The 20,018-nt window shown below is 39.9% G+C and overlaps 1 protein-coding gene across 2 annotated transcripts in view; it reads left to right on the forward strand.

Annotated features, from left to right (window-relative positions):
- The window catches only part of LOC309551571 (glypican-5-like), a 500,453-nt gene that overhangs the window by 129,760 nt on the left and 350,675 nt on the right, over window positions 1–20,018 (forward strand). The window contains exons 4-6 of one of the 2 annotated variants that reach the window (XM_082252205.1): window positions 7,734–7,864; window positions 10,342–10,401; window positions 13,070–13,195. In XM_082252205.1, coding sequence (XP_082108331.1) covers window positions 7,734–7,864; window positions 10,342–10,401; window positions 13,070–13,195 — 317 coding nt within the window. The remainder of the gene's footprint in view (window positions 1–7,733; window positions 7,865–10,341; window positions 10,402–13,069; window positions 13,196–20,018) is intronic. The other variant, XM_082252206.1, reaches the window with a different exon arrangement.

Genomic DNA, 20,018 nt, shown 5'->3' on the forward strand with positions numbered 1-20,018 from the left:
ATGGTAGTACCTATTTACATTAGTGGGCTTCCTTACATTTGTGATAAGTGTACTGACCTGCTACATTGATTATCAGGTAGAAGTGTCTCCTTATATACAGTGGAAAATGTGCCTTACATTGGTAGTCCATGGAGATTGGTCTCCTTACATTAGTAGTCAGTGGAGAAGTGTGTCTTAAATTGATACTCCATTGAGATTGGCCTCCTTACATTGGCAGTCAATGGAGAAATGTGTCTTAAATTGGCACTCTGTGGAGATTAGCCATTGGAACTGCCAGTGGAAAAATTCTCCTTTACTTACACCGTTGGTCATTAGGACAGAGCCCCAATATACTGAAGTATTCACTTATTTTGGCAGTCAAATTTAAATGTGGATAGTGTTTATCAACATTCTTTTAAAAAGGGCAGTTCAGCAATTTACAGGGGGCTCCATTTGGTAAATGAAGCCTGTTGCCAGTTCAGGCTTCTGTAAATGGGCTTCACTGTAAAGTGTATGTATAGCACTTGGGCACCAGTGATATACTTAGTGTAACTGACACCTGGGGCATATTATTTTTTAAGGTATATGTGGACCTTCACCTTGTAAAAAACTGTAACCCATTAAGTTTAATATAGAAAGATAAGACATTTGTGTATAGACATATAAAAAACATTATGAAAACCTTGTTTTTTTCTTTTTTTTTAAGTGATCAAATTCCCTCTGTTTTCAGCTGCATAATAGGATTGGAGGGGTGGGAGTGGAGACTGTGAGGTGGCATGTTAACAGGAGGAAGAGAAATTGCAGTACAGTGATCTTCTCAATAAAAAACTGTGCAGGGAATCTTGGCCATTGGAAGCAGGCAGGCTGTGCTCCCAACACAACCAGAAAACTAATCACACTGGAATGGACGTGTTCTTGTTCTATGCTTAGCATGGACAGTCTGAAATAGGAAAGCAGGGGAACTGGCAAGATCCCCAGGTATTTTACACAAAGGAAGAAATACAAAGAGAACATGATTCTTCTTAATACAAGTACATGGTACAACATACACCTATCAGGAATATGAAATGTTGGGGTAACATACACTTTAACTCAAAATAAAAAAGTGATGCGCCAGATATACACAAATTAATAATGTTGGGTGTCCATAAAAACAGTCCAAATGATGCCGTGCTCAAGTGTCCACAGTGTTGGTAAAGGAACCGTAATCCCGTGAGAAATGCTATCAAACACCATATGTGTCAAATCCCTCCACCAGGTAGATTAGCCTCTCACCTCAACATGGGACCCAGACGGGCCAGCATTAGCCTGTATGCAAACATAGGACCCCAGGGGGATAACTCTCCAGCCTCTCACCCCCGGAGAACACAGGGACATGCAGTAAAGAGAAAATCTAGTGCTCTCTGATTTAAATAGTTGCAGGCTTTATTAGAAGATACAAGTATTACTCACATTCTTCAGGCACTCAGCCGTGCCTACTTGTATGGCATAAACGTGAAAGCGGTACCCGGAAGACAGTCGGCGTCAGGCACGCAGGCTCCACCCCCTATACGCGTTACGTCAGAGCATTCTGCTACGTTGACTTCTTCGGTAGGGGTGGAGTCTGCGTGTCAAGCCTAGCCTTATAACAGCGCTAGTAGAGGTGGATTGGCCAGCAACTATTTCGCCCCTCCCTCATCCACTATCAATGTGCAGGACACCGGAACCAACCATCCACCACTGGAATCTTCGGTGTCACTGGCTAATATAGCCGATAAGGATTATTGGGCATGTAAATAGGTCTCATATTCAATAACCTATATTAGAAACAGCACGGAGACCGCGCGCTTGAGCCGCCGTCACTCGGGTGTCCGCTATTAAAAACATAAATATTACACATTTAAAAAACGTATTAAATCACTGGTTATATCGCCATATTAAATAGATAAATGCATAAGCATTGACATGAAATACATATATACATAAATACATAAAAAAAAATAACCATAAAATAGATAAAAATAGATAAAAATCAGATTAAATCGTTTAGATCTAATAGCACAGGTAATGAATACCAGATCAGGGATTTGATTACGTGTACTACTATTGGGGTTGTTTATATGATGGAGTATGGCTCCAATATGTGGGCCACACCTCTAGACCCCTTAATGTAAGAATAGGGGAACATATAAAAAACATCAAAAAAGTTGAAGTCTCACACAATGTCTCGTGGCACTTTAGGGAAGTCCATGATAGGAAACCCCACTCTTTGAAGTTCTGGGGCATTGAACATGTTCAACAACACTGGAGAGGGGGCAATTACATTCGTCAACTAAGTAAAAGAGAGTCCTTCTGGGTATATGAGGCCAAGGTATTGGCACCCAGGGGGCTGAATATTGACTTTGACCTCAACTGCTTCATTAGTGATAGATAGTGTTTCAGTGTTTGTCACCAAGATTATTTATTATCCAGGGCTGTTTTAATCAGATTTTTATCTATTTTTATCTATTTTATGGGTATTTTTTTATGTATTTATGTATATATGTATTTCATGTCAATACTTATGCATTTATCTATTTAATATGGCGATATAACCAGTGATTTAATACGTTTTTTAAATGTGTAATATTTATGTTTTTAATAGCGGACAGTGACGGCGGCTCAAGCGCGCGGTCTCCGTGCTGTTTCTAATATAGGTTATTGAATATGAGACCTATTTACATGCCCAATAATCCTTATCGGCTATATTAGCCAGTGACACCGAAGATTCCAGTGGTGGATCGTTGGTTCCGGTGTCCCGCACATTGATAGTGGATGAGGGAGAGGCAGAATAGTTGCTGGCCAATCCACCTCTACTAGCGCTGTTATAAGGCTAGGCTTGACACGCAGACTCCACCCCTACCGAAGAAGTCAACGTAGCAGAACGCTCTGACGTAACGCGTATAGGGGGCGGAGCTTGCGCGCCTAACGCCGACTGTCTTCTGGGTACCGCTTTCCCGTTTATGCCATACAAGCAGGCACGGCTGAGTGCCTGAAGAATGTGAGTAATACTTGTATCTTCTAATAAAGCCTGCAACGATTTAAAACAGAGAGCACTAGATTTTCTCTTTATATATCTTTACTACATGTCCCTGTGTTCTCCGGAGGTGAGAGGCTGGAGAGTTATCCCCCTGGGGTCCTATGTTTGCATACAGGCTAATGCTGGCCCGTCTGGGTCCCATGTTGAGGTGAGAAGCTAATCTACCTGGTGGAGGGATTTGACACATATGGTGTTTGATAGCATTTCTCACGGGATTACGGTTCCTTTACCAACACTGTGGACACTTGAGCACGGCATCATTTGCACTGTTTTTATGGACGCCCAACATTATTAATTTGTGTAAATCTGGCGCATCACTTTTTTATTTTGATTTACTTTATTGTGAGGTGTGGACACAATTATAGTGTATGCTGCCGGTCAATATTATTTATGCACATTTTTTTGCATTTTTTGTAATGTTCACATTGCACTATATATAATTCACTGCACTGTCATTATTTACAATTTATGTGAATTTATTACCACTACACGGTTTGCGCTGAGTTTTTTGTTTACATACAATTTAACACCCATGCTCCTTCATATGTCATAGGTATTTTCAGTAGTAATTGTGAAATGAAATGAATACCAAAGATAGGCATAAAAAATGGTGTCAGTAAAGATTAGTTATCTGAATGTTTTATACATAATTATATTGCCTAAAAATAAAAATGTAGATTAAGGTTTAAAAAGCAGCACCACAGAGAAACATGGGGATAATAATAGTGCGCCGAAAAAAATGAAATGTAAGAGTTTAAAAGGGGTGCATCTAGTGCTCCATGGCAAAACATAAAGATAACAGCATATTTTGATAGTGACAGGCCTAAAGGGGACTAAATTATGGTAATATAGTCCTATAAACAGCTTTAACTTCACAATACATAAGCAAAAAATGCCAAGCCTGACCATATACCAGCCCCAAACAGTTATCCTTATACAGTATACACAGACAACAACCAGTTAATTGTTTCAATTTACAGGCAGTATATTGGCAATATTTTCAATATGTGCATAGAAAACAGCCAACCAGCAAGCAGTTGTGACTATATACGGTATGTCTGTTTATTACATTATTATTATTATTATACAGGATTTATATAGAGCCAACAGTTTGTGCAGTGCTGTACAACATGAGGGCAGACATTTCAGTTACAATACAATTAAATACAGGAGAAATCAGAGGGCCCTTACATTTTTACACGCTTCAACAAATTATCATGTTTTTTAGTATGTCAGAGTCATACATTGTAGTTTGTTCCCCCTGTCTTCACAACGTTGGCTAGGGCCTACTGTAGGTTATAGTATAGCAGAATCAGAAATAAACATAGTACACTGCAACCTGAAATGGGAGGTAAGATCCAACTCCACTCCATTGACACACTGTAGAGTGACTGGGCTTTTTGTTGGGTAACAGAGCAACAGAGAGTCCCTTAAACCTGCACCATGTGAGTGCATGTTGATAAGGGTTGTGCAGCAGCACATGGTCCCCACAAGGCATTTTGGCACAGCATGATAAAATGTTACCTGATTCTGAAAGCACCCTGCTATGGCTACCCACAGCTGGAATGACACAGTCAAGCTCTTTCATGTCACTAGTAGAAAGTGCCCTCTGTATTGAATGTCATTGTTTAAAGGGTTGTATTAAGCTGGTCATTATTTATTGTTGGCCATACTGACAGTGAGAGCATCCCTGCTCATCTTTTGTGTACTGCCTGCTCCTTTTATTACAATGCAATGCACCAATGTGTCAATATTGGACCAGCCTTATACAAGTGGGTCTGCTAAAAGTGGGGGGTTCGGCTTCAAAGATATAAAGCTACACATTTGTAGGCAGGTAAAGTCTATTTTTTCCACTATATTGCAGTTGGAGGGGAAGTCAAAAGGAATATTGTTCCTCTATGGTTTCCTGGATTACTGGGGAAGCTATCTGATTGGATGCTGCCACCCCATGTGACTCTGGCAGCGATCTTGGGTCAGGCAGAGCCTATTTTAGGCCCTGGCTCCTAGGCTTGGCACAATTTCTGCATGTGGGTAGTGTAGGGACAGGTCACCCATCTGACAGGGACAGTATAAGCGGTAAAGAGAGGTTCCTGACAAGTAATGAAAGAGCAGAGACATGCTATCCTTCCTGGAAGCCTCCTTGTTTGGGCAAAAATCCACAAGGCTGCATTCTATCCCTCAAGACAGACCCTTTCCTTACATGAGACCTGCTGCTACCCTCTTCTGTGCAACATCCTATGAGTGCTCATGGTCAGGTTGTCTTCCCACCAGGTAGCTGTTGTGTTTGGACTTTGACCAAATTACAGTTCTAAAAATGTGTGTATTAAAACCCGTGCTAAATATAAATAGTGTCACCTGCAGCTGCTGCTCACAAGGTAAAAACCAAGAAAAATTGTAAGATGTATAAAACAGCGCTACCAGGCATATAAAGTGATCAATATGAATAATAAATTATAAAGTGCACTAGTGACAACTAGTGTTGAGCGAACACGGACTGTATTATTCAGGTTCGTACCGAATAATTGGATAACACGGACCCGGAAACTTTACTGTATGTTCGGGTTTAAAATCCGTGTTCGGTAATTTTATTTCCTGTTTTGTATGTAATGGCGCGCTTTTAATGGCGGGCTTTCAACAGCCAATCAACAAGAGTTTAACTGGTTTGCGCCATCACAGCCATGCCTACTAATGTATTAGTAGCTGTGATTGGCCATCTGAAGCATGTGACCCATGTCTTTATAAGCTCGAGAGACAAAGCGCGGTGCGTCATTCTGCTGTAGTGTAGGGGGAGAGCACACATCATACGTGCTGGCTGCTGCTGATTAGGGACAGACAGGGAAAAATTGTGCCCGAAAAGAATGCAGGGACAGGTCGGAGTGTAGGCAGGGACAGATATTTGAGCATTTTAGGGAAAAGCTGGAGAGATTAGGCAGGGACAGAACAATCGTCCGTTAGCGATCTACATCGATTTTGCTGTGTGGGGGGTGGTGAAGTGAACGATCTTTTTGCCCTCACTTGAGACCACTGAGGAGGAGGAGGAGGAGGAGGGAGAAAAAAAATATTTTTATCAGTCTGTTGTGTGCAGCATTCAGCTATATTTTCTACAGAGTGCAGTTCTAATCTGCTATTTAAAAATTACAAATTTAAAGGGGAATTTTTTTTAAGAGCACTTGCCATGCTCTTAACTACATTTTGCTGCCATTTGCAGCACTCTAGCCCTTTCCATTGTTTTTCTAGAGCCATTTTAGTGCCTAAAAGTTCGGGTCCCCATTGACTTCAATGGGGTTCGGTGTCCGGGTAAAGTTCGGAAAAAGTCCGGGTCACGGACCCGGACTTTTTTTTCAAGTTTGGCCGAACCCGCCGAACACGGACACCCAGGTGTCCGCTCAACTCTAGTGACAACACCTAAAATAGTTTAATCACACTATAAATAAATGCAAATAACAGTGTATCAAATATAAAATAATCAACGTTATAATAATAAAATGCACTGTGCTAGATCAATAAATGTCCAAATGTATCCAATAAAATAAATAATAATAATTATTGTAAAAGTGCATTAAAAATAATAGTGCATCTACATTGCAATAATTGTGCAAAAACTTCTTGTGCAAACAAAAGTGCTAAATAAGGTGCAGTCCAAAATTAAAATCCACTTGGAATATATATATGTGCTGGATAAAGTGCTTGTAGTGCTCCACACAAGTGCCGAAGTGCCTTCAAAGAAAACCCCTTTTGGGGATGCACTCACCAGACTTATAATATAATTCAGCCTCAAATCTGCAGTGAATATCACAGAACAATCAGTAGGAATAGATGGATATGCAAGATCTCCAAGACACCTCCAGCCTCCTCTAAAGCATCTCCTTGCTCAGGTGCTCAAAAGAAGGGGGGGAAGGAGCCAAATAGTGAAGCCTGTGCCTTCTGAAAGTCCCGCACACAGCAGAGAGCGGAGTATTTCAGCTTGAGGTGGAAGAGGCTGAGCCAGGGGGGTCCTCCGAGGTTCGGTCCGGGAGGACAGAGTACCGCACAGATCCTCACCGGGCCAAGATGAATTTGGACATTTATTGATCTAGCACAGTGCATTTTATTATTATAACGTTGATTATTTTATATTTGATACACTGTTATTTGCATTTATTTATATTGTGATTGAACTATTTTAGGTGTTGTCACTAGTGCACTTTATAATTTATTATTCATATTGAACACTTTATATTCCTGGTAGCGCTGTTTTATACATCTTATAAATTACAGTTCTGTTATTGCATCTGGTCTCCGAGAGTTTACTGCCACCACACTATGCTGGACCTCCCCACACATTTATAGTCAAAGGTATACTCCAATAAAGTTAACTTATATGGTACTTTTAGTGAACTTACTGACTTACAGTACAGCTGCAGTGTGTGCCGGATATTATCAGTAACATCTGATTGGCTTGTTGCTAAGTGGGAGATAGATAGATAGATAGATAGATAGATAGATAGATAGATAGATAGATAGATAGATAGATAGATAGATAGATAGATAGATAGATAGATAGATAGATAGATAGATAGATAGATAGATAGATAGATAGATAGATAGATAGATAGATAGATAGATAGATAGATAGATAGATAGATAGGAACAAAAAGTAAAGAATACACAAGTATTTTTGTACACAGTTCATCAAATGTTATGCTTTGATTTGCAGGTAGAGAAAGTGTGTGGTGAGCTACAAGAGAGTCCAGTCAAACAGCTGTCCGAGAAGAAGACGAACAAACAAGATCCAGCTGCTGTGCTGCCTTCTGTAGCAAAACGCCATTCTCTTGCACAGCTAAGAAGGTACTACATGGTTATCCTCCTGGCACCAGTGGAATTTACTTTCTCTGATAATCTTTCCTTGCCTTAGGTTGCAGGCTTAAAAGAAAACTTCAGTCGAAGACAAGATTCATCAGTAAACTTACATAATATCCGCTTATGTTCACCTGGTATTGCTTTTTTCAAACGAGAGCTCCCAATGCCTTGTATTTGAGTTTACCACTTTACTGCCATGGACAAAATTGTTAATGGCATGACTGTATCTCAATGACCTGTTCCAGAAGCATGGGAGCATAGGCATCAGCTCAGAGTCCAGGTAATTAGAGCTGGGTTTTGGAAAAGACTCTGTTGCTGATCTCTTTTATCAGGTGTCTACTTATACTTCTGATGTCACAGTAGAGGAGATGTGTCCTCACCCCTGCACAGCACTAGAAAAAAAAATGCAGGTATTTAACCTATTCACTGTCATGGAGGTTTCTCTTGAAGTGTACTATCCACATACTTCCATGAAAACCCTAATATGTTACATGCTTTACCTGCCTGGCATGCTACAATGATAAAAATAAGGATAATTTGAGGGACACTATGGGGTTGATTTACTAAAGCCAAATCCACTGTGCACTACATGTGGACTGCAAGTGCACTTGGAAGCGCAGTCACTGTAGACCTGAGGGGAAGATCTGAAATGAAAGCTCTGCTGATTTGTATCATCCAATCATGTGCAAGCAAAAATGCTGTTTTTTTTATTTTCCTTACATATCCCCCTCAGATCCACAGCGACTACATTTCCAAGTGCACTTGTAGTGCACAGTAGATTTGCCTTTAGTCATTTGCTTTCTTTTTGTGCACTAATTATAATATTTTGCAAGAAAGGATGGAAGGTGTGAAAATTGTAGAACCACCCTATTCTAGTTGCATAAACCCCTCCATGTAAATCGAGAGATTAACATTTATAAAGATTTCCTGACATCAGAGATGGGGGTATGTACTTAGAACAGGGTGGTTCCACAATTTCCAGACCTCCCATCCTGTTCTTGAAAAATAACATGTACCTTTCTATGGGGATTGCTAATTGCTTGGATATAAATACTGGTGTATTTTTCTGACACACATTAGAAATGAAGAGATGGCTTGGACAAGCTATGACACATCTTCATAATTACAAAAAAAATGCTAGATATCCAGGACCAATGCACTGTAGTCCTTGACATACACTGTACATCTATTCTTTTGTCAAAAGTTCTCTTTGGCATTACAATGGACAAACATTTCATGTGGATGATAAGCTTTTCTGAATATTGTTTCTAAAGTCAAAACCTAAACATGGGTATGCATCTATATCTGTGACTGATTATTGCTGGATTTTCTGCTTTGCCTGAAGCTCCCTTTTATGCCCAACATACCTTAGGTAGGTCTCTTTTGATCCAGATGTCAACATATGTTAGAAAAACCTTTCTGCTGTGCAGACTCTATGTTTTGTTTAGCTATATCTGGTAAAGTACAAAACCACTGAACACAATGAAAGAATACCTTGTACTAGAAAGCAAGACCAGCTGACTAGATCAGGGTGCCTTCAGCCTGTATAATCACCATTTCTTACCCCACATCTCCTACCTGTGACCCTAGGCAATAATAGTTCTGGCAAAAAGCTGAAAAAAATGAGGATGCCAAATATCTGGAGAAGATGCCCTTGCATTGGCTGTGGTGTGTTCTTGCAAGATTTTGGGTATTCATTATTCCCCAGAAATCTCACTGGAAGGATAGTGACATCATGCCCTGCAATGCAGCAGATGAGGGACGGGCAAGCATTTGTTCTAACTTGTTGCCCTGTGGGTAAATTTTTGCCCTTCTTTTATATACAATGTATACAGATAGAGGGAGTCGTGAGATAATGATCTGATCTTGCTTGCTAGGAAAGGTGGGTAATGGCGTTAGAATAAGCATATTCTTACCTGTCTGCCAAAATGCATTAACCTAAATTCTGCATTAGCTGCCATGGTCTTCAGTATCTCTGCTTCGTGGGTGTCGATCCCAGAAGAGTTTTCATTCACTTTGATAAAACTCACCAGCATCCTAATTCCAGGCTGCCATAGCATTAAGTCACATGGTCCGTCAGTGGCGTACTTCAGAACTTTGTGTTATGATAGACAGATAGCTCTATGCTAATTCTAATACTAAGGCTTATACTAATGGAAAGGCTTGTACTAATAAGCCTTTCCAAATGCCTTACTACCCCTACATTTTGAATTTCAGTCCAGTATAAGGTTCAAGATTACATTTTCAACTTTTTCTATTAATTAAAAATATTTTATATCCCTGAGCTTCCTTGGGCAGTTTGCATCTTCCTATTCCCTTTTTGGCTTATTATTGGCTTACTACACGCACCTATAAAGAATTAACTATTTCTTGAGTAATTTTCTTTTTTCTTTCTCCAACTCTTGCATGTTTTCTTCTACCTCCTTTTATCTGGGTGGCTATCTGCTACACCCTGAACCCTCCAGCTCTCTGCCTCTGAAAGCTTCGAAGAATGACAAGCCTAACAGTTTGAAAAGAATCTCTCGGTAAGATAAAATCACTGGCTGGCTGTTTGCTCTCAGACTTTGCATGTCCTGTTAGTTGACCGCCTTGGAATGTTTGTGCTCCTCAGCCACCTGCTGGAAAATAACATTATGTTTGGCTGCTGTCTTCCTATGTGGGTCCTGTTTGATCCAGCAATATAATATCAACATATGTTAATCATTTCTTTCTGATGTACAGGTTATATTTTCAAAAAAGCCAAGTGAGTGTTATTTGTACTCAGTTCTGCGAATAGGTTCACAGGATTTTATTGAAAACGAATGCCAGGGAGCTTACAGTGCTTACATCACATATGTGGCTTGCAGTGCTTATATTACATATGTGGCTCACAGTACTCATATTATAGATAGTATATGGCTCACAGTACTCGCATTACCTTAGTGACATACAGTACTCACAATACATAAGTGGCTCACAGAAATCACGTTACATATGTGGCTCACAGTACTCACATTCGGGCCAATGGTATACAATTTGTTTATTAATGATACAGAGTTTGGAATTAGGAGCTCAGTTTGGGTTTTTGCTGACGATACCAAATTATAAAGGAATACATTTGGCAGATCCGGGGGTGCTTGTTAGAGCACATATTTGTCAATAGCATGCAATGCCAAGCTGCAGCTAACAAAGCTAGCAAAATACTGTCATGCATTTAATGGGGCATACATTCAAGAGATGAATCAATATTTTTACCCCTTTGCAAGACTGGTATGTCCTCTTTTTGAATATGCAGTTCAGTTTTGGTCACCAGGAATTACGTTATTGAAATAGAAAAAGATCAGAGAAAGACAACAAAATTATTAATTGGAATGGAAGGCCTTGGCTATGAGGATTGATTACATAGATTACTGGAGATTACTGGGAAAAAGGTGCTTAAAGGGGAATATGACTTCAATGTACAAATTATTAAATGTGACTTCAGTAACTAATAAACTGTTTATGGTGCCTGCAGAAGACACAATTTGAGGTTAGAAGAAAGGAGGTTCAACCTTACAACAAGGAAAGGGTTCTGCCTTGTTAAAGCAGTAAAAATATGAAACTCCTTCCCACTAGGAAATGCTACTGGTAGAGCATATTACCAGATTCACAAAACGTTTACATGTCTTCTCCAGGAAGCTGAATATACAGGGCCATGGGAATTGTTAGTGAATAAAAATCAAACACACAATGATAGATTGAACTGGATGGACATGTGCCTTCTTTCAATCGTATAAACTATGTAACATGTAACACATGTAGCTTATAGAGCTTATATTACCTAGTAACTGATGTTGGAGAGAAGGTCTGGCTTGCAGTCTCCACTCTAATTCATCCCAAAGGTATTCTATCGGATTGAGGTCAAGTCTCTGTGCAGGCCAGTCCAGTTCCTCAACCCCATACTTGCTCATCCATGTCTTTATGGACCTTGTTTTGTGCACTGATGCACAGTCATGTTGGAACAGGAAGGGCCAACTCCAAACTGTTCCCACAAAGTTGGGAGCATGAAATTGTCCAAAATGTCTTGGTATGCTGACGCCTTAAGAGTTCCCTTTACTGGAACTAAGATGCCAAGCCCAACCCCTGAAAAACAACCCCACACCATAATCCCCCCTCCACCAAATGATTTGGACCAGTGCACAAAGCAAGGTCCATAAAGACATGGATGAGCGAGCTTGGGGTGGAGGGATGTGTTGGAGCTGGAGAAAGTCCAGAGAAGGGCAACTAAACTGATTAGGGGGTTGGAGGACCTTACCTATGAAGAGCGGCTGCAATCGCTCGATTTATTTTCCCTGGAGAAAAGACGTCTGAGAGGGGACATGATAGCAATTTATAAATATCTTAATGGGGATCTCAGCTTAGAAGAAAAGCTGTTCATTCGAAGGAATTGCATGAGGACTCGAGGACATACAATGCGATTAGAGGAGAAGCATTTTAACCTCAGGCAACGTGGGGGGTTCTTTACTGTTAGGGCTACAAGATTGTGGAATTGTCTACCACAAGAGGGGGTTTCTGCGGGTAGTATGGTGACTTTCAAAAGACTCTTAGACTTACATCTCAAGGATCAGGAGATTGAGGGCTATGTTAGATGATTACAGTCACACACACCTACACAGGTTGAACTGGATGGACTATTGTCTTTATTCAACCTCGCCTACTATGTAACTATGTAACTATGTAACTATGAACTTGACTGACCTGCACAGAATCCTGACCTCAACCCGATAAAACACCTTTGGGATGAATTAGAGATGAGACTGCAAGCCAGGCCTTCTCTCCAACATCAGTGCCTGACCTCACAAAGGAGCTTCTGGAAAAATCATCAAATTTTCACATAGACACACTCCTAAATCTTGTGGACAGCCTTTCCAGAAGAGTTGAAGCTATTATTGTTGCAAAGGGTGGGCCAACTCAATGTTGAACCCTACGGACTAAGACTGAGATGCCAATAATGTTCATGTGCGTGTAAAGGCAGGTGTCCCAACACTTTTGGTAATATAGTGTATGTGGTTTACAGTGCTTATTTTCCCCACTTCATCCAAAAGATTAGAAAGTTTGGGCTATACATACTGTACACTTTAACACCATATAGAATACAAAATAGTTGTTTGGACATTTTTACATAAAAATATCCCTTTAAGATTTGCAACCCATCATATCTTCTATTTATTACAGTGAATTCACAAAGTACATAAAGCCATCAAGAACATTCTACACCACCCTGGCAGAGCGTCTTTGTGATGGGGACCTGGCAGTGAGGGATGGTTCGACGTGCTGGAATGGGGAGGATGTGGTGGAAAGGTAAGCATTTTTCTTCACAGAACAGTGTTTTTGCTGTTATGGAGAACAGATGGTTTGACATGAAAGCAAATGGGTCTCTTAAGGTCATTATAAGCAGCTGTCAAGTGAGTGGGAGAACTCTGCAAATGCAAGTTTTTACAAAACTAATAAGGCCAGTAAAAATACAATTTCAGAAAAGTTTAAATAAAGCTACAATGGATTTTATATATTAATATTTTTATATATTAATATACACCTGAACAAAACTGTATCACAGCTAAAGATGTTTGGGTAAAGTTTTGGCTTTAGAAGGAGAAATTATCAGACGTACAAATAACTTCCCTTTTAGAAGACCCTTTGAGGAATACAACATTAACATCCTTTTATGTACCTTCAGCTAAGACATATACAATCACAAAGCAAAATTAATGAATATTAAAAATAAATGTATTAGCGTTTTCTGTTTGCGGTGATCAGATAAAGTTTAGTTCCATCTTATGTATTACTTGCTTTGTAAGTCATATCGAATGGCAGTAGAGTGGAAATGTGGGAATAACCCTGAGTGTGAAATATCTATTGTAAGACTATGGGAACAGTTTAGTTTCTGAGTTATACATGTAGACAGAAAGGGAAAGATAAGATAAAGAAAGCATTGGAAAATAACCCAGAAAATAATCCCGACATGTGCTTACATGGGTCTGGTAGCACATACAAATACAGAGAAAATGGGACCAATCCAAGCAGTGTGGGTAGGAACTTTGAAGCCTAGTGCACAGGATGAGAAAATTAGATGAAAAATAGGGCTTTCGAAGTGATTGTGCAATAATCTGATCAGTAGTACACAGCTTTCGAGAGCCAATCACAACAGTTCATGCAAAATTATCCGAAGGGACGAATATGAACATTTTTCTTGTACGATATTAAAATGAACGATTTTCATTTAATCAGTACGGTATTCGTCCAAAAAAATTCAGAAGAGCAAGACCACCCGTGCTCGGAAATTAAAGAATACATTACAGAACAATACAACACATTACATCACTTTCGAAGTTGTATTCTGTTGTATGAAAATTTTTGTAACTTTAGTAACCTATTGGTTTTTGATATGAGAAAAAAAAAATGGACAATCATTTTTTAGATATCCTTGACCTGTGTACGAGGTTTTAAAAAGGCAAATTTTAATTCATTATATAAATTACCATTACTTACAAATGGCTGAACAGCAGTATATATAAATATTATCATAGGAGAAGCTAAATGGCCAAAAGCATGTGTGAGTGTGTATATATATAGTATGGCCTAATGCATTTGGACTTTTTCTAAATAACTAGGAACTGTCTCTTTCTTTGAGACAAATGGGTAAAACAGAGTAAATGGCCATTTAAAGACGAGCTTTATCCGCTTTGAAAACTTCTAAGGCTTGAGCGTCTAACAGCTATTTGCTGTTATCCATCTCCTGTGTGTCACGGTTAAGGAATTTGTGTTATACACAAAATTAACTACATCACCACATTCCTTTTTAAGAAACTACATCAGCACACTCCTTTTAAAGAAAAAGCAGAAAAACATAAAAAAGTCCCCAAAAGTTCATAAACATGTCTCAAACTTACAGCACCCGTTCTTGTGCTCAAATGCTAATATTTTTTTTCCACTGTTTAAATTATCAGTTCCAGTATATAAGGCATTTCAAATTGTCTAGTGCACACTTGCAATGTAGAGTCATCATTAGAATGAAACTATCAGATTTAAAAGACAAATGTTCTATTCCATCCATGTTAGAGTATATGATCATTGCAACTTGGTACAACTCTGTGGATGACTAGAAGCCCTGGAGTCAGAAATGGCTGTCATACATCAGATACCTCAAGATCAGAAATAGCTGCCATGATTATCTCCTGCCCAAGGGTCAGAAATTCTTTGTGTATAGAAGACTGCCTAAAGTAATATTTATAATAACCTAAACTCCAGCAAAGTCTGATTGAGCAATAGAAACCTTCAATAACATTCTCATTTATTCATCAAAGTTGAACTAGCAGAGAATGTTATACTCTACAGTAAAATCCTTTAAGTGAATAGGGTGATGTCTCCCTGTCAAGGTTCTAAAAAAACTGAGCTTATAAGCTATTAACCTATGCCCCCTTCAGCAAAACTACACTTCAATTACGTGGCCTTGTAGGGCACTTTGATTAAATGTGTCCTTTACCACAGATTTTTTGCAGACACAGTTATATACACCTTCAATACTATGAAAAGGCCAATCCTTACAAAAAGGGATATTTCAGTATTTTACAGATTGTATAAGATTAAATAATATAATGGTTTCTCATCGGTCTCATGGACTATTGTGATACAAACTTTTCTCTTTTTCGCTTATATAAAGCCCAACTCCAGTGCATTTAAAAAATAAAAAATAAATGCCCGTCACTTTTAAAATGCAGTTCTTGCTGCAATACTTACCTCCTCTCTGGCACATACTCTCATAAACTCACCATTTCAACTCCTTCAACCCACAGTCTTTAAGTCCAAGGTGTCTTAGGTCAACCCCTAGGGATTGCATCATGAAGCCACCCTGAGCTCATAGGAGAATTCTGCAGAGAAATGCTCTTATGCGGCACAGTGTTCTGCAGCACTTAGAACCCACCCTCAGCTGGAGAAAAATGTCAAATGACTGAACTGAAGGCCCATGGAGTAAAGGTTTGTATACAAAATAAAGCTATATATCCCTTCTGGTCTCTAGAACTCATCTGTGGCTGCACATAACTTCTGGTACTGTCATTTCTGGTTTTCTTCTTTTTAATGTGTGTGCTTGCGAGTCCTTGGTACACCTCTGATGATGTCACCCCATGACAAAACATGTAAGGTGGGACCCTATGCATGATGCAAGCACGCTGGATGCACTGGCCATTTTAATTGTTCATGTGAAGCGCTTATTACTTGATATACACGTGAGTGTGCACTTTAAATAAAGATACTATCGATTTTAGGAACGTACTGCACTATGGTACTTTTTATACCTTTGTGAGGTGATTAACACTAGCATCGGATGAGGAGGTGTGCTTTGGTGCTGGCCATTAGAGGTCTACATGGTTGTTCTCAGGGTACTGGCTCCCTAACATCTGCTTGAGTTTTCCATGTGATGTGATTACAGTTCCTTTGGATTGAGGATTCCATCTGATGCCTACCAAGCGAGTTTGACCACTCTATTATTTGAGGGTCCACTCCTTTTGGTAAGGGGGAATTGCCTGATCACATTGGTAATGTGTGGTTCCATCTGTCACACTGATGGGGCTGGGATATTCCTTCTTCTGGCTTCTTCATAAGGACTTTTTTAATGTTATGTTATACATCCCTACTTTTATCAAGTGCTGTATGTTATGATATATGGTTTATTTGTAATTAACAAATGGGATGCTAGCTGTTGATTTATATTTTTCATGCAGTTGTTAGCACGGATAGTATCTATTTTTTTTCATTAGACGTGGTGTCTGCATTTGTTTTCTTTTTTCGCTGCTTTTTAAAATTTACGTTCAGCTGGTGATCCTACTAGTAACCAGTGATGGGGATAACGGCGTTAGAAGTAAACGGCGTTACTACCGGCGTTACTTTTTACAGTAACTAGTAATCAAACGTGTGACGGAATCTGGACACCACCGACTGGGTATCTCCGCCAGTAACCTGCTTCCTAAAGCTCTGGAACACGGGATCCGTGATTCTGGCTATAGTTACCCCAAGAACTCGACAGTATAAGCTTTGGAGTCATCCAGAATCAAACTGTTTATTCCGACACAAAGCACATGGAGATGAACACTTCAGGGACAACCCCTCCCCCTTAGTCAATCCACTCAACATACCCATCCCATAACAACAATATAACAATGGAATGCAGGTATTCAACAACAACAAACCCCCACCCCCACTAGCAAGAGTGTGATTAGTGCAGAGCCGGCCTGACTGGGGTTTTTGGTCACCCTGTGCCCCTTATAGACACAGGGTGATTTACACATAAAAGGCACCGGGGATGCTGGGCAAGGAGTCTCCCAACCTACCTAAAGCAATTGGGGTTCCACAAGCCCCCCAACCTCACAAAACGGATTACTTTTTCCCCGGTAGTAACGTCGTTACTGTTACTGTCAATAAAAATGTGGCGTTACCCGATGGATGTGTGGAAGCTTTGGCTACTTACATAACGTCCCTGTGCTGTACTCTATGTACCACGCTGAGCCGATCTCAGCAAGCAGTGTATTCTATTAATGCATACAAAGCCTGCTCGGATTGGCAAAGGTTGTATAAGCCCGCCTCTCTGATTCAGCCAATCCAAGCAGGCTTTGTATGCATTAATAAAATACAACGCTTGCCGTGATTGGCTTGCCGGATTCCCCGCACATTGGATGCATCGCTCAGTCTGACTCCTCCTGGATCTCTCTTCCAATGTGGCTACCGACCATGTCCGGGAACTTCCTTCTAGCGCCCATCCCAGAGACCGCCGACTACTTCACCGTCTGGGACGATGGCAGTGATGGGGGCCGGGGGGTGTGGGCAAGACCGGTGAATACCTACCTACCAAGATCACCCATCACTGGGTAACCAGCTTGAAGCTGAAGCCCTCATGATTTAGTGGGGGTAGTGGAATGTAGAGGGGCTTAATGCCCTTTTACTGTGTAGTGTACCCACCATGAGTGTGGAGTAGCTGAAAGGGACATGAAGTGAGTGGAAAAGTTTGGATCTCAATGGCAAGATATATACAGATGGTGACGCTGGATGGGACAGAACACCGAAGCCAACGCAAGATTTACTTGACTTATGAGTATGTTTTTTCCAGCTAAAAAGATCATCTAAGGTACTGTAGGTGGTAAATTCAGGGTTCATTTAATGGGAATGGGTGAAGTTCCTCTTTAACACTCTGAAACAGTCTAAATGAGCCCAAAGTGTTTCCTTTAAAAGATGAAACTTGGTTGACGACCACAGGCCGTGGCTCACAGTTGTGCTCAGGTTTTGTTTGCTCCATTTAAAAATGATGTCATCGTGTAGAGTGGGGTTAGTCCCCTTTCACTCTGTGTACCCTCCCTGTAGGAGTGGAGTAGCCCACCCTTCATAGGTTTTAAGAGATGGGAGGTAATAGAGTGGACGGTTCTGTGTTATAGAGCTGCAGCAGGGCCTAATCAAGATGTAGGAGTTGGAATGGAGTGAGTTTCTCCTCTGGGGTACCCAACTTGAGGCTGAAGTCTTCATGATTTAGTGGGGGGTAGTGCAATGCAGAGTTTATTGCCCTTTTACTATGTGAGTGTGGAGTAGCTCCCCAATAGGATTTAAAGGGATGTGGGGTTATAGAGTAGAAAGCAAGATGTGGGAATTGGAATGGAGTACCTTTCCCTTCCGGGGTATCCATCTTAAGGCTGGGGTCCTGATGATTTAGGGGAGTGTAGTGGAATGTTGAGGGGATTTAAAGCCCTTTTACACTGTGTACCCCTCTGTGGGTGTGGAGTAGCTCCCCTAAAGGATCTAAAGTGATGGGCGGTGAGTGGAGAGCAAGCTATATCAGTTGGACTGGCATGGGTTTCCACTCTGAGCACAGCAACATTAAAATAGTGTAGATAACTGTACAATGTTTTATAATAATAATTGCTTCTATTTAGTGTCCATTTCATTCATTTAACATATTTAATATTGGGGGCATCCAAGTTATTTGTCATATTTGAATATTTTTTTTAAAGTAACGCAATAGTTACTTTCCCTGGTAATTAGTTACTTTTTTACTGATTTAACTCAGTTACTAACTCAGTTACTTTTTGTGAGAAGTAACTAGTAACTATAACTAATTACTTTTTTTAAGTTTCACACCCAACACTGCTAGTAACATACTTCCTGTCATAGGGAACCAAAGCATGGAGAGCATGTTGTGTGCTAACATTACTTTTGACCCATTTGATCGGACAATTAAAATATTATAACCAGTGTGTTAGTAGCTAGTAATCAAAGAAGCCCCCATACTGCTGATGATAGTCCCCAGACGCAGACTCATTTTTACTGATTGCTGATCTTTGTCTTTTAGATTATCTAAATCAACCATAGCACATTACATTTCTATTTTAGATATTATTTTAATGATATACATAGTGGAGGGATTGGTCTTTATTTTCACAGTGATTTTATATTTCTACTGCAACATTTTAGCATGCTGAAAGATTTCTGTAGTACTACTGTACATATTTACTTTGCTTCATAAAGGTTGTGTGTCATTTCTTGGTTAATTGAACATAGCGATTCATTTGTTGGTAAATTAAGACAAAAAGTCAAGTAAATGGTCACCTCACTGCATCCAAAATATATATTTTTGTTTTCGGTAGGTGTGACAAGCTGAATAAATCATCATCATCAGTTTCTCATATCTCTCATCGATTCCCAGATCATATCTAAATTCCCAGTTACATCTACTTCTCATGGCAAATGCAAAGAATTTCATTCAATCATTTACTTGACATCATGAGGAATGCAGCAGAGGGAGGGATACCTCAGGGAAGGGGGAACAGAATGAGGGCCTCTGTCCAGAAGAAATTCCCACTAAAGAGGATTATAATAGTTGGTTCATCCTACCAGTATATAGTCACATCTGAAATAACAGTTTTAGGTTGATACATTCATTTTGCAGTACATTGAATTTCAGAGCTGAAAGCTCATTACTGGTAGTTCAAAACACAGAGCACCTAGTTCAGGAAGTGACACACTTACCCTAAAAATCCATTCACTGTAGTTCAAAATATGGTAGCAAATGTAAAGAAAATGCCTGGAGGTGGATAGAACAGTAAATGGAAGGTCAGACATGACTAGGTTAGCAGTAAGGCTGGGG

This window comes from Pelophylax lessonae, assembly GCF_965119305.1.
Source record: "Pelophylax lessonae genome assembly, chromosome: 3".
NCBI lineage: Eukaryota > Metazoa > Chordata > Amphibia > Anura > Ranidae > Pelophylax > Pelophylax lessonae.